The following is a 15,767-nucleotide window of genomic DNA, read 5'->3' on the forward strand; positions in this document are numbered from 1 at the left end:
GCCATTCACTGTGACCATGACTGATCATTCGCACTCGGTACCCCGTTCCTGCCTTTTCCCCATATCCCCTGAATCCGCTATCTTTCAGAGCTCTATCCAACTCTCTCTTAAAAGCATACAGAGAATTGGCCTCCACTGGCAGAGAATTCCACAGATTCACAACCATCTGTGTGAAAAAGTTTTTCCTCATCTCTATGCTAAATGGCTTACCCCTTATTCTTAAACTGTGGCCCCTGGTTCTGGACTCTCCCAACATCGGGAACATGTTTCCTGCGTCTAGCGTGCCCAAACCCTTAATAATCATATTCAATAAGAAACCCTCTCATCCTAAATTCTAGAGTACACAAGCCCACCCGCTCTATTCCATCAACATATGGCCAACTCTGGAATTAATCTTGCTGCACTCCCTCAATAGCAAGAATGTCCTTCCTCAAATTTGGAGACCAAAACTGCACACAATACTCCAGGTGTGGTCTCACTAGTGCCCTGTACAACTGCAAAAGGACCTCTTTGCTCCTATACTCAACTACTCTTGTTTTGAAGGCCAACATGCCATTTGGCTTTCTTCACTGCCTACTGTACCTGCATGATTGCTTTCAGTGACTGATGAACAAGGACCCCCCAGATCTCGTTGTACTTCCCTTTTTCCCCACTTGACACCATTCAGATGATAATCTGCCATCCTGTTTTTGCATGCAAAGTGGATAACCTCACATTTATCCACATTAACCTGCATCTGCCCACGTACCCAACCTGTCCAAGTCACCCAACCTGTCCAAGTCACCCTGCATCCTCATTGCATCCTCCTCACAGTTCACACTGCCACCCAGCATTGTGTCATCTGCAAATTTGCTAATGTTACTTTTAATCCCTTCATCTAAATCATTGATGTTTATTGTAATTCGCTGCGGTCGCAGCACCGGGTCTTGCGGTACCCCACTAGTCACTGCCTGCCATTCTGAAAGGGACCTGTTAATACCTACATTTTGTTTCCTGTCTGCCATCCAATGTTCTATCCATGTCAGTGCCCTACCCCCAATACCAAGTGCTCTAATTTTACCCACTAATCTCCTATGTGGGACCTTATCAAATGCTTTCTGAAAGTCCAGGTACACTACATCCACTGGCTCTCCCTTGTCCATTTTCCTAGTTACATCCTCAAAAAATTCCAGAAGATTAGTCAAACATGATTTCCCCTTCGTAAATCCATGCTGACTCAGACCGATCCTGTTACTGCCATCCAAATGTGCCGCAATTTCATCTTTTATAATTGACTCCAGCATCTTCACCACCACCGATGTCAGGCTAACTGGTCTATAATTCCCTGTTTTCCCTCTCCCGCCCTTCTTAAAAAGTGGGAAGACATTAGCTACCCTCCAATCCACAGGAACTGATCCTGAATCTATAGAACATTGGAAAATGATCACCAATGCGTCCATGATTTCTAGAGCCACTTCCTTAAGTACCCTGGAATGCAGACCATCATGCCCTGGGGATTTATCAGCCTTCAGTCCCATCAGTCTACCCAACACCATTTCTTGCCTAATTTTGAGTTGCAATGGGATTAATCTCAACTAGAGTATCTCCCTGCAGCTAACCCATTAAAAAAAAAAAAAAAAGATCCTGATACACCTACCTGCCAAATATTTACACTCTTTGGTCACTGGAACTCATACAAAGTGACAAGGACATGTGAAAATTGGTAAGAAGTTAAAATCTGCAGGTTTTCACCCCCTGGACTATTGTTTAAAAATGCAAACATGAAGAAAAGGAAGGATTACTGAATTTAAGTGCTGCCAACAGCTTGTGTTTGTAAATAGTAGGGAATATTTTTTTTCCTTATTCCACTGTAGTTTTATTTTAGTATACTTTATCACAGAGAAGGGGCATAAATGTAGGTATCTCAGATAACTTGTGAAAAGTCCAAATCAGATTCTTTCATCTGAACTGGAGTCTGGTAACCCCATTGAGTTAAGGAAAGTAATCCGTGAACCTTTAATTGTTTGTACGTTAAAATGGTGATGAAATGACAATACTTTAATAAATATAAGATCTCATGATCATATCTGTCATCTAAATTGGTAAAATATACAAACTTGTATTAAAGGCTCAAATTGTAGTGATTTGTATTTCTGACAAGGATATTTTTTACAGAATTTGGAATATTTTCTTGTTTATTTTGGATTATTTTACCGTTGAGCATCAGTTTTGTGCATCTCAAACCAAACTTGATAGTCACCAGATTTAATGGGGGGCATTGCCATCCCGAATTCAGCAAGCAGCTGTTGCTTTTACTGAATAAATCTGTTGAATAATGTGTATAAAATATCCCTGATTATCTTTTGGGTTAAGGTTAGTGGTAATTTCCACATTCAAAATGTCACTGAAACATTTTTTTTCAACTCTGTATTTACAGGTCCTCCCCAGGTTGCGACAGAGAGCTGTTTATAACCTGAACAGTTCGCAAGTCAGAATCGCAGCCATGAACCAAGTTCCCAAAAGGCAAAAGATGCCTGCATCCCCACAACTTGTATGTACAGGCTGCCCAGATATTGGGCATTCGTAACCCAGGGAGGACCTGCACATGACTGAACAAATAAAATTTAAAGTATAAAGAATATAATTTTGATGGTGAAAATAGTTTTAAAACATAGTAGATGTATAGCAATAATTTGATGTTTAAAATGTTACCCCGCTGCGAAAATGATCTCTATTCTGAAGTTTTTTTTTTAATAGTTCAGACTTGTTTTATCACTGCTACTTATTTTTTTGTGATGTATAAGAACCAAAATAAATAAATTCAACATTGTACAAGATATTCTCTTTTCAGTCATTACCTGAGAATAAAAAAAACAGGTGAATTTGTGGCTGAGGAGTTGGTGCAGAGGCAGAGACACAGATTTTTGAATCATTGTCACCTCTGCCCCAAAAGAGGCCCCCAGTTCAAAATGGATGGGTGCACCTGAACTGGAGGGGAACCGATATCTTGGTGGACAGGTTTGCTCGTGCTACTTGGGAGCAAAGATCCTATAGCAATCAAAATAGATCACTCCTTCTAAATGCAATGGGCTGACATGTAGAACGGAGCGGGACGTGGGCCTTTTTTTCATCCATTTCAGTAACCCGACCCGAGTCGCAGTGTAATCAGCGTTGCGGGGGAACAGTTTATAATTCTGAAAATGAGGAGAAGATTTTTCCCAAATAACTTTTATTTTTACGAGGATGTTTCCGTAACTGGCTTCCGTCTCTGCACTAGTATCCTATGGGATCTTTGGTGCGGAGACGGAAGCCGGTTACGGAAATGGGGCCGAATATTACTCATGAATCTGCCCATGACTGTGCTACATCTTTTTCGTCGAGTGATCTATCTTGCTTGCTATAGGATCTTTGCTTGGGAGGATTCAGTGAAGTAGTGAGGCAGGTAGAAGGATGAAAGTAGGTACAGAAAGCGATGAAAGCAATTTAATCGGCAGGGTTGGCAGAAACATTTCAGGGAGCGAGGCAGGGGGGGTGGGTGGGGGGAGTCAAAGAGGAGGTGGGGTTGCTTGAATGATTAAAAAGAATGTCACAACAAGTGGTTCCAGATGGCATCACAGATGGTTTGGCTAGTGAGGCTATATGGGAGAAAGTGAGAAATATAGAGGGGATGATCACCTTGTTGGAAGTGTATTATCGGTCTGCAAATAGTCAATGAGAATTAGAAGAACAAATATGCCAGAAGATTACAGGCAGCTGCAAGACTAATAGGGTTGTCGTAGTAGGGTTTTTTTAACTTTCCAAATATAGATTGGGACTGTTATAGTGCCAACGACTTAAACGAGGTGAAATATGTCTCGTGCTCAGGAAAGTTTCTTTAGGCAATGTGTAGCAAGCCTGACAAGAGAGGGCAAAACTCGAAGGTTAAGTGACTGTGTCAGTGGGTGAGCCTTAAAATAGTTATGGGTAAGGGCAGGGCAGGCTCACAGGTTAAAGTTCTGAATTGAAGCAAGGCCAACTTTGATCGTATGAGATAGGAACTTGCTCAATTTGATTGGAGTAGGACGTTTGCAGGCAAAGGGACATTTGGAATTTGAGATGTTTTTAAAAGAGTGATGGTAAGAGTTCAAGGCATACATGTTCCTATTAGAGTAAAGAGCAAGGCAGCTGGGAGTAATAAACCCTGGATGATAAGAGAAATTGAATCCCTGGTTATGAAAAAAGAGGCATGTGTCAGGTATACGTAGTTGGGGGTATCCCTGGAGGAGTTTAGACTGAGGAGCAAACTTAAAAAGGAAAGTAAAAATTAAGAAAACTCCAAAGAGATTTCATAAATATATTAAGAGAAAAAGGGTAACTAGTGAGAAAATAGGGCCCTTCCGAAACCAAAGTGGGCATCTATATGTGGAACTGTAAGAGATAGACAAGGACTTCAATTTTCCTTTTTTTTTATCATGGAGAAACACATGAGGGTAGTACTAGTGAGAATAGGAACAGGATAATAGGGAAGATGAATGTGTGGCTGAGAAGTTGGTGCAGGGGGCAGGGATTCAGATTTCTAGAACATTGGAATATCTTCTGGGGCAGTGGTGATCTGTACAAAAGGGATGGGTTGTCCCTTAAATGGAGGGGGACTGATATCCTGGCAGGCAGGTTCCCTAGTACTACATCGGTAGGTTTAAACTAGATTGGCAGGTGGGTGGGATCCTATACAGGACTGAGGCAGATGAGAGGTAAGAAGTTGGTTCGGAGGGTGATGAGAGAAAGTTTAGTGGACAGAATAGGCAGGAGAAAGGCAGGGAGTGAGGAAGAAATGCTGGTGCACTTTTAGTGCAAGAGGCCGGATGGATAAATTCAGATGAACTTAGGGCATGGATAGGTCATGCGACTGGGAAGTTGTAGTCATTATGGAAAACCGGGACAGAACTGGCAGCTTAATGTTCCAGGGTACAGATGCTTCAGGAGAGAGATGGGGATAAAAGAGGAGGGGGTGTATGTTATTAACGAGGATGTCACGACAGTGGTCAGAGGTGACATTATGGATGGTTTGTCCAGTGAGGTTATTTAAGGAGCTGAGGAACAAGAAAGGGATGATCACCTTGTTGGGAGTGATACTACAGGCCCCCAAATCGTCAACATGAATTAGAAGAGCAAATATGCCAGGTGTTTGCAGACAGCTGTAGTCGTAGTGGTTTTAACTTTCCCAATATGGACGGGGAATGTCATGGTGCAAAAGGTTTAGACAGAGTGGAATTTGTCAAATGTGTTTGGTAAAGTTTCCTCCGGCAATATATAGAGGGCCCTGCATGGGACAGTGCCACCCTTGAACTAGTCCTGGGAAATTGGGCGGGGGGGCGGGGGGGGGGGGGGGGGGGGGGGGGGGGGGGGGGTGCAAAGTGGATAGGGTGTTTATGGATGAGCCTTTTGGGAACAGCGACCACTGTTCTCTAAGGTGTAAGATAGTTATGGATAGAGACAGGGTGGGCCCATGAGTTAAAATTCTAAACTGGGGCAAGGCCAACTTTAAAGGTATAAGGCAGGAATTTGTTCAAGTTGATTCAAGCAGGTTGTTTAATGGTTAAAGAATGCCCAGAAAGTGGGGTGTATTTTTTAAAGTGTGCTGACAAGAGTCCAGGACATGCATGTCCCTGTTAAGAGTGAAGGGCAAGGCAGGTGAGCACAAGGAAACCTGGATGATGAGGGAAATTGACACTGGTCAATAGTAAGGAGGCCTGGGGCAAGTAAAAGTAGCTGGGATCAAGTGTATACCTGGAGGAGTTTCGGAAACTGTGGAGCAAGCTAAAAAACAAAATGAGAGCAAAAAGGGGCCATGAGATGGCTCTGGCAGATAATATTAAGGATCATCCCAAGAGATTTTATGTAAAGGGAAAAAGGTTGACAAGAGAGAATTAAACCCCTTAGGAATCAATATGGTCAACTCTGTGAAGCCACAGGAGATGAACAAATTCCTCAATGAGTATTTCTCGAGTATCGAAAGACATGATGACTGGGGAACTTAGGGTAGTCAATGGAAGTGTCTTGAGAGCAGTCAGTATTGCGGTCGAGTAGTTGCTGAAGGTCCTGGTGCACATGAAGGTAGACAAATCTCTTGATCAGATAAATCCGAGGACACTGGGAAGCTAGAGAGGAAATTGCAGGTGTCTTGACTGAGATTTACAAGTCGTCATTAAATACAGGTGCTGGAAGACTGGAGGGTGGCAAATGAGCCTTTATTCAAAAATGGCTGCAGGGAAAAGCCTTGGAACTACTGGCCAGTGAGCCTAACATCTGTGGTTGGAAAGTTACTAGAGTATTCTGATGGATAATACATGCATTTAGATGAACAAGAGTTGATTAGGGATAGTCAGCATGTGTGTGTATGTGGGAGATAGTGTATCATGAATCTGATTTCGTGTTTAAAGATGTGACCAAAACAGTTGAAGGGGGGCAGAGCTGTAGGCATATATATGATTTCTGCAAGGATTTGACAAGATTCCACAAGGTAGGCTGTTTTAGTTTAGTTTAGACTAGTCAGAAGGGTCTCGACACGAAACGTCATCCATTCCTTCTCTCCAGAGATGCTGCCTGTCCCGCTGAGTTACTCCATCTTTTTGTGTCTATCTTTAGTTTAGTTTAGATATACAGCACGGAAACAGGCCCTTCAGCCCACCGGGTCCGTGCCGACCAGTGATCCACGCACACTAACACTATCCTACACACACAAGGGACATTTTTTATATTTACCAAGCCAATTAGCCTACATACCTGTACGTCTTTGGTGTGTGGGAGGAAACTGAAGATCTCGTAGAAAACCCACACAGGTCATGGGGAGAACATGCAAACTCTGTAAGGGTGCTGAGAAGATTTTGAGGGTATTCCCATGACTCGAAGGCCTGAGCTACAGGGAGAGTTTGAGCAGGTTAGGACTTTATTCCTTGGAGCGCAGGAGCATGAGGGATGATTCATGAGAAGAATAGATCAGGTAAGCGCACAGAGTTTTCGCATTGAGAACCAAAGGACAGAAGGAAGAGGTTCTCCGCAAGAACTCCCCGCCACTTGGAGAATTCCTCCTCCCCCTTCCCTCCCTCCCCTTGCCCCGGACTGGAGGGAGGGACTGGGATACATTGCCCGTCTCTCTCCCTCGCCTCTCACCGTCTCTCCAACTCGCATCTACCCAAAGATATAATCTTTGCATCTGCCCCCCCCCCCCTCTCCCTCAATTCAATTTCAATTTAAAAACTTTATTGGCATGATAAAATACATCGTTATATTGCCAAAGTATAAAACATGACATACATATTTAAAATGCATAAGTATAAATACAAGTATACAGTGTATGGAAAGATATGTCCCTGTACATAAACTCGCAATATGCCTATAGCCCTTTATTGATTGCTACACGTTCTTGCAGCTGTAAGCAGTACAACACAATAGCAAGTTTAGCTTTCTCTTTCTCGCTGTTACTTTTTTCTTTCGCGAATGACCTTTGACAAATCCCATGATACCGAACTCGTTTATTACTCCAGCCTTGTGTGAGTCTGTCTTCAGTGTAACCTGGAGTTGCTTCCTCCACGCTGGTCTGCTGCTGCTGCTGCTGCTGCTAGTGGGGGAGACAGAGCTGGTCAAACGCGACACAAGACTACATTTCCCAGGTAACCCACTCGAAAGGACCCAGGTTTTAATTTTTTTTTTTAACTAAGTGCTGGGATCAGGTTAATTGGCCGCGGTTTTATCAGCACAAGCGAATGGACGGGAAACTGTGTTTTGTTTTCCTTTATTAAAACACAAGTTGCATTGGGAGTACAGGAGGGAGGCGGCCAGCTCCAGTGCATGTGGGTTGGTGGAGGGAGGGAGGCTGGTGCGGTGCTGGTGCTGTGCTGCCGGCGGCTGAAGGAAGAGGTGGAGACCAAAGATTATAGAGGAGCTCCTCTAGTATCTTTGGTGGAGACGGCGCTGCCTCCGGTAAGAGGGAGAACCAAAGGTCGATATAGGATCTTTGGGGAGGACGGGGCTGGCCCGGCTAATGCGGGGAGGACGGGGCTGGCCCGGCTAATGCGGGGAGGAGGTCTGAGGTCTGAGCTCGACTGAGGGGTGAGTGAGGCGTCTCCGGGAGCAGAGGAATAGGATCGAGTTGGCCCGGAGTTGGAGTGCGGGTCTATTGCAAAGAAGCGAGGAGGTTGTTCGAGACTGAGGGGGGAGGGATGGAGAAGGAGTGGGGTGGAGGGGTATCCCGGGGAGCTGGCGCCATGTGAGAGAAGGAGGCGGTAGTAACTGTGAGTGCAAGGCCCGAGTGAAGGGGGGAAGGGGAGGGGGGTGGGTGCAGGGAAGTGGAGTCGTGATGAGAGAAAATAAGGCAAGGCAAGGCAACTTTATTTATATAGCACATTTCATACACGAGGCAGACTCAAAGTGCTTCACATAAAAACATGTCATACAATAAATGAAATAATACAATGAAATAAAATAGAAGAACGAAAAGAAAAGAAAAGCAAAATTAAAAATGCATTATAAAAAGTGCAAAAGTTAAAAGTGCAATGTAGTTAAGATTTAGCTGAAAGCTAAAACAAATAAGCAAAAACAAATAAGGAAGAACAGGGGTAGTAGGTCGTCCAGTCGTTCGGATTTACTCCACCATTTATTAAGATCGTTGTCTATTACCTATGCATAATTTTCCAACACAAAAACCCACGTTCCTCGATTCACTTAATGTGCAAAAATATATCAGTCTATGTTTTGAATGAAAGCAATATCTGATATTCCTCAAACCTCTGTACTAGGGAATTCCAAAAATTTATCGCCCTCTGTGCAAAGAAGTTTCTCCTCACCTGTGTCCCAAATGGCTATTTAGTTTGAAACCATGATTTGTGGTACAGGCTCTTCAATTTGGGTCAGTGGCAGATTTCAATCTCCCTGTAAGATCGAAATAATACACAGTACTCTTGGAGTGTTCTCACCTATATGACTTAATTTCTCTAGCATTCAAATCCTCTTGTAATAAAGACTAACATACTATTTTAACTCTTTATCACTTGCTGCACACTATTGGCCTTCAGCAAATTGTGTATAAGCACAAGCACGTCGAGGACCCTTTGATTGTCAACACTGACAAATATTTTGCCATTTAACAACTGTGCACCAAAATGGATGTTTTATTTTGCATTATATTCCACATGCTATACTCACTCTTTCCCGCAACGTTTCATAATTTCCTAAGGAACCTCTTTGCGTTCTTTTCTGTACTCACTACTGCATTTAGATTAGTATCTTTAGCAAACGACATATGGCATTTGGTATGCTCAGCCAATTATTGAACTAGAAAAACTTGGAGTAACAGCATTGATTCCTGTTGGTCCCCACTAGTCACAGTTTTTTGTCTGATAACTCATTTTCAATCCATGCTAATTGGACCTTACTAATTCCATCATCAATTGCCTTAGAGCACACTTTGACCATTTCAAAGATTAGACATTCACTCATGTCTGTCCTTTTGCATGTTCTTGCTCCTTAATAAATTGAGCACTTTAAGGATACTTAGTTGTCCAATACTTAATTATAGACTAGAGATTCTGAACAACAGAATCTAATCTATAAATCCCTGTTTTTTGTTTAATATTATTCTTAAATGGCTTGATGTTGTGTAATTTTGCAATCTAAAGTTATGATTCTTCTATGGAGAATTCAGAAAATTGTAATAACCGCAAGTCTCTTGCCGCCATACCTTTACATCTGTATAGAATTCATACAGTATTGGAGATTTGACCATCTTTAAAGCCATCATTTATTTTCTTGAATCTTTGTTTTGCTTGTTTGTTTGTTTGTCTCCATCGCTGATTCAGATAGTTTTTTGGGGATGTTATGGTTCACCATCTTATTTTCAGATATAATTATCCAATATATGTATACATTTTGAAAAGCTTATATTGGTCCTTAACAGCCTCCTTAAAATACAAATCCATTAGAAAATTGTTGATTGTGTTACATATTTCTTTTCAGATTCCCTTTTTGTAGCTCTTATTACATCAACACTGCTCTTCTTTCCATTTAATGTGATTTGCACTTTTTTTATTTTTGTAAACATTTTCGTTTAGTTATGTTGCCCTTTGCTGCTTTAGTTATCCGTAAGTATATATTTTTCTGAAGTTGGTGCATTTCTCTACAGAGGTGGAAGCTGGTTCTGTATTAGTAATGTAACAAAGGTTTCCCACTGCTCTGCTTTGATTTTTTACTCTAGTCCGGATTTATCTACTTTACGGTAAATGGTCTCTGTAGCCATGCCTGGAAGTCAACATTACCCACATGTTTCCTGCTTCTCCCTTTCAAACATATGAAACACAATTAATTATAAATGCTGTTGGATAAATGTACTAGCACCATTAAAAAATAGCCTGGCACAACAGAAGTTTAGCCATGTATTTTGCAGATTTTTGTTTGGTGATTCCGATTTCAAAAAAATAATTCCATGAGTTCCTTTTCTAAGTTAATTTAATGTAGTCTGCTTACTGCAGGTGTATTAAAGCTTATAGTACTTTAAATCAGGCAATTGACACGTATGTATGTATCCTAAGATGACCCGTGCTATTTTAAAGTTTATAAAAAAAACATGAATTATTTTACATGTTCATTATCTTGAGTAGTTAAGAATACACGTTCTTTAATGCAGGGTAAAACAAGATGACGAAGAAACGCAAACGTCAAGATGACTTTCAAAAGATTAAATTAAAAGTTGGCAAAATAAAACCAAGGGCAGATAATGCAACCAACACAAGCTTCAAAACACGTGCCATCCATGTTCCAGAGCAACTGAAGAGCGATGCATTACTGCCAACAAATTACCGCAAACTTAACGTAAAGGTAAATTTCGCAATTAGCTGTGTTTGGCAGCCTAGGGTGGAATAGCATGCTGCATATATCACTTTATTAATCTTTATTTTCTTTTTCCTGAAGGCATTTTGCCTTGGGTGTTGATCACCCATGTGCTAGTTATGTGTTGCAAAGAATGGGAGTATGATCAGGCAATTTGCACTGTATTGAGCATGTACTTGTGCTAAATCCTGGTCTTAATTCTGACTTAATTATGTGTATTTCCCTTGATCAAATCTGATTTCCTTTAGGCGTGCCAGGTCAGCTATTTTGCCCCATTTGTTTCCTTGACTGACATTGATTAAATTAGTATATTGCATGCTTTAATTTTCTTTCTCTTGTGCATGTCACTCTGAGTGTATGATGTAATTTATTTCCAATAAATGTTTATGAAAAATCAACATGGATTTGAAAAAGATGATTCATTAATTGTTTGGAGAAAGCGTTGTCCAGAGATATTATTTATGGGGCTTCCAGAATATATTGATAATACAGTTTCCCTTATAAATTAGGAGGCGGCCTTTTGGCCCATCAAATCTATGCTAGCTCTCACAGCAATTCCCATTCGAAACTTATCTCCCTGTAGCTATTCTCTTTAATGCCCATTACAACCCCCACTGTTCAGGTGGGCTAAAGTAAAGTCACTAAGTTTGAACGTCAAAAGGATAGAACAGTTTGAATGGTCATAAAAGCTAGACTGGTCTCGAGATACTTAAACGTCCAGTGTACAGGGCTCAGGAAAATGGGTTGTTGGAAATCTCTGCAAATGGGAATTAATATTAGAATTTCTAATTTTAATTTGGGTTTATTGATTTTTTCAGGGGGGGGGTGGGGAGGACCTATGATATTAAATTATATGAAGCAAAGCAAGGTATGTGGAGCTGGGTCACCAATCATCACTGATTGCTTTGAACAGTGAAGCTGGCATGAGGGACTAAATGTCATGTTCCTGTTCCTTTGTTCTCAAAATATTGAGCCTTTTGATTATGGTGGGCAATGATGGCCCAGCACAATATTGGCAGAGGTTTGAATAAGAGGTGGATATTCTTTTTAATCTATCATAAATGAACGGGATTGTGCCTTTCAGTAATAAGAAGCATGTGCATAATGCTGTAAGGCTCACTTTGATATCGTTGGATAGCAAGATGTTACAAATTTGAAGCAGAGTCTGTTGACTGAGAGATAATAGACACAATGGGAATAAGGGTTGTTCTCTGGCAGGGCATCACCAATAGTATTTCCCCAGAACCTGTAGAGGTCCTGGCTTTTTAATGGAAATGTTGTTTGGACAAAGAAATAACAGTTGTATATTAAAATTTTTGAATTAAACTGCAATTTGGAGCAGGAAATTGAAAAGGGACTAGACATATCTAAACTGATGGCTTCTACTTTGATGTCACAAACTGAAGAGACATGTTGGGCATGAAGTGCCAAAGAATTGCATTGAGAGCAAGTGGCCATGAAATTGACTTGCACTTTGTTGAATTAGCATATTTAGTGGGAATCTAATCAATATTAAACATTTGAGTAAGTTGGTTTCGAGGAACTTTTACTTCCATTGGGCATATTCTGAAGAAGGAGCATAATCATAAAATTAAAACTAGGAATGAGGTACGGAAATATTTTACGTTATTCAAAAGGTAACAAAATACTTTTGTTTCGGACTCGCTCCCCAAGAAGTATTCTGCAAAGTCATTTGAAATTTTCATTGATGGTGTGGAACAAAGACTGGTAAATGAAGCCATGTTACAGATCAGCCATTATCCACCAAATAGACTGGAGGGTCTTAATTGTCTATTATTGTTTCTGTGCTCTCTTTGAGTCATAGTCATAGAGTCATGCAGCATGGAAACGGGCCCTTCAGCCCAACTTTCCCATATCCACACCAGTCCCACCTGCCAATGCTTGGCCCATAAACCTCTAAACACATCCTGTACCTGTCCAAATGTCTCATGAAATAGTATCTGTGCATTTACCTGATCTATTTGTCTCATGATCTTCTACACCTCTATAAGATCATTCCTTATCCTCCTGTGCTCCAAGGAATAAAGTCCTAGCCTGCTCAACGTCTCCCTGTAGCTCAAGCCCCCGTGTCCTGGCAACATCCTCGTAAATCTCTGCACTCTTTCCAGCTTGGCAACATCTATCCTATAACATGGTGACTAAAAATGAACACAATACTCTAAATGTGGCCTCACCAATGTCTTACATAACTTAGATGTCCTATATAACAATGTCTTATATAACTGTAATATAACCTCTCCCAAATTCTATACTCATGCCACATGACCTGACCACTTCTATATATGGTGTTGTTATCTTGCAAGACTGATACAGTCTTGATGCTATCTCCCTGGCCATTCAGAGAGACCTGGTTAAGAAATACACCCCTATCAGACTTCTATTCATAGACTACAGCTCTGCCTTTAACTCCATTATCCCATCCAAGCTCGTCTCCAAACATGTGGAACTTGGAGTCAGCAGTTACCTCTGCAACTGGATCCTCAACATCCTGACCAACAGACAGCAATCAGTGAGGATAGGGGACAAATCATCCTCTTTGATAATCCTCAACACTGGTGCTCTGCAAGGATGCGTTCTCAGCCCCCTTCTTTACTCCTTGTACACCAATGACTGTGCAGCCAAGTACAAATCCAACTCAATTTTACAAATTTGTGGACGATGCCACCATTGCGGGCCAGATATCAAATAATGGTGAAGCGGAGTACAGGAAAGAGATTGAGAACTTTGGGACCTGGTGTCAAGACAACAACCTTTCCCTCAATGTCAGAAAGGCAAGGAAATTGTGATCGACTTCAGGAAGCGAAGTGGTACACATACCCCAGTATACATTGACGGGGCCAAAGTAATGGTTCAAACCTTCAAGTTCCCAGGAGTAAATATCACCAGCAACTTGCCCTGGACTAGCCATATCGAAGCAACGGCCAAGAAAGCACACCAATACCTCTACTTCGTTCGAACGCTTAGGAAGTTCGGCATGTCCTCAACAACTCTCGCCAACCTCTACAGATGTGCCGTCTAAGGCACTTTATTGGGATGAATCACAGCATGGTTTGGGAACAGCTCCACACAAGGCTGCAAGAAATTGTGGATGCAGCCCAGACCATCACGCAAACCAACCTCCCTTCCATTGATTCCATCTGCACTTCATGCTGCCTAGGCAACACTGCCAGAATAGTCAAGGATGACTCTCGCCCTGGACACTCTCTCTCTTCTCCCCTTTTCCATGAGCCAAGAGGTACAGAAGTTTGAAAACGCATTCCTCCAGATTCAGGGTCAGTTTCTTCCCGGCTGTTATCAGGTAACTTAACCATCCTGTCTCGTGTCACGGTCCTGAACTACCATTTACCTCATTGGAGACTCTCGGATGACCTTAATTGGTCTTTACTGGACATTATCTTGCACTAAATGTTATTCCCTTTATCCTGTATCTATACACTGTGGAGGGATTGATTGTAATCCTGTATAGTTTCATCACTGACTGGATAGCATGCAATAAAACAGCTTTCTGCTGTACCTTGGTACATGTGACAATAAATTCTGGAGAAAGTAGTTTGGAAAAAATGGTGATAATCACAATACTTTATTAGCCAAGTATGTTTTGCAACATACGAGGAATTTTATTTGCCAAGTCAGTCATACAAATAACAAGCAACGGAATACACAAAATACATTTTAACATAAACATCCACCACAGTGACTCACTGTGATGGAAGGCGAAAAAAAGTTCAAATCTCTTCCCTTAGTTCTCCCGTGGTCGGTGGCCTCAAGCCCTCCGTTGACGGGACGATTTTTACTCTCGTAGCCAGCGGCGTTTGGGCCCTCAGCATTGGGGCGATCATCTCCTGCATCGGGGGGGGATGTTGGCTTCCCCGCACCGGCGATCGAACATCAGGTCGTGCCTGGTCGAGCCTTCCCGCGACGTTGGAGCTCCCGACTAGGCCTCTCCCAAGACTGCGAGCTCGCGATGATAAAGTCTGCAGGCTGCGGTTGGAACGATTCCAGGCAAGGGATCGAGTCAGATGTTAAGCCCACGCTCGCGGTGGGGCTCAAGGTTAGTCCGAGGAGGCCTCCAGCTCCGCCGATGGTAGGCCGCACAGCGACCAGAGTTGCGATCCGGGGGAAAATCGCATCTCCGGCAAGGTAAGAAACTGAAAAAAAAGTTTCCCTCCCCCCACATAAACAAACCAGAGAACACTTCCACAAATGTTTAACACACTAAAAATAAAAAAAGACGAAAAAAACAAACAGACTGTTGACAGGGCTGCCAATCGTGCAGCGCCCCTGAAAGCTTTACATAACTGTTTCTCAGCGTATCCATGACCTTTTTTTTTTTTTAAATTCTGCTCTTAGCCTTATTATAAAATGTAAGCTGGCATATATTTTGAAAATGTATGCAATATATGAACATGTAGCCATTAAACCAGAGTACAGGCAGCATCTCTGAAGAACATGGATAGGTGATGTTTTGGGTTGGGGTTCTTTTTCACACTGATTGTAGTGGGGGTGAGAAAGGGCTGTGGGGCAGGACATAGCCTGGCAAGCGTGGATATGTGGATACAGGTGAGTGAGGGTGGTTTTATTGGTAGAAGGTTGGACAAAGACCAGAGACGAAAATACAAAGTGTGACATAAGGATAGAAGACTTGTGAATTGTGAAGTCAGAGGAAGGAATATAGGGGGAAGGGAAGAAATGGGTGTGAATCCTGATGGGACAAAGGGAAGAGAGGGATAGAGCTGTTTGTAGGTTAATTACTAAAAATTTGATAATTCAAAGTTCAAAATTAAAGATTCATATCAATCTCATGGTTCATTTATTGTCACAAAGATTGTCTAAAGATGAGAAATTAGTATTCTGTGTTGTCTCAAATCCCCTCCTCACCAAATTTGATAGGTTCGTCTTCAGAGAGG

The 15,767-nt window shown here is 41.9% G+C and overlaps 2 protein-coding genes across 3 annotated transcripts in view; both read left to right on the top strand.

The window, feature by feature from the left end:
- The window catches only part of LOC116987146, a 61,349-nt gene extending 58,624 nt beyond the window's left edge, over nucleotides 1-2,725 (top strand). The window contains exon 14 of the mRNA XM_033043026.1: nucleotides 2,417-2,725. The gene's annotated coding sequence lies outside the window, so the exon portion shown is untranslated. The remainder of the gene's footprint in view (nucleotides 1-2,416) is intronic.
- A 4,791-nt stretch (nucleotides 2,726-7,516) lies between these two features.
- The window catches only part of tex10 (testis expressed 10), a 51,045-nt gene continuing 42,794 nt past the window's right edge, over nucleotides 7,517-15,767 (top strand). Inside the window, exons 1-2 of one of the 2 annotated variants that reach the window (XM_033043068.1) lie at nucleotides 7,517-7,628; nucleotides 10,637-10,827. In XM_033043068.1, coding sequence (XP_032898959.1) covers nucleotides 10,648-10,827 — 180 coding nt within the window. In that variant the 5' untranslated portion in view covers nucleotides 7,517-7,628; nucleotides 10,637-10,647. Of the gene's footprint in view, nucleotides 7,629-7,795; nucleotides 7,939-10,636; nucleotides 10,828-15,767 lie in introns of those variants that run through there. The other variant, XM_033043067.1, reaches the window with a different exon arrangement.

Source organism: Amblyraja radiata, chromosome 2, assembly GCF_010909765.2.
Source record: "Amblyraja radiata isolate CabotCenter1 chromosome 2, sAmbRad1.1.pri, whole genome shotgun sequence".
NCBI classification, from domain to species: domain Eukaryota; kingdom Metazoa; phylum Chordata; class Chondrichthyes; order Rajiformes; family Rajidae; genus Amblyraja; species Amblyraja radiata.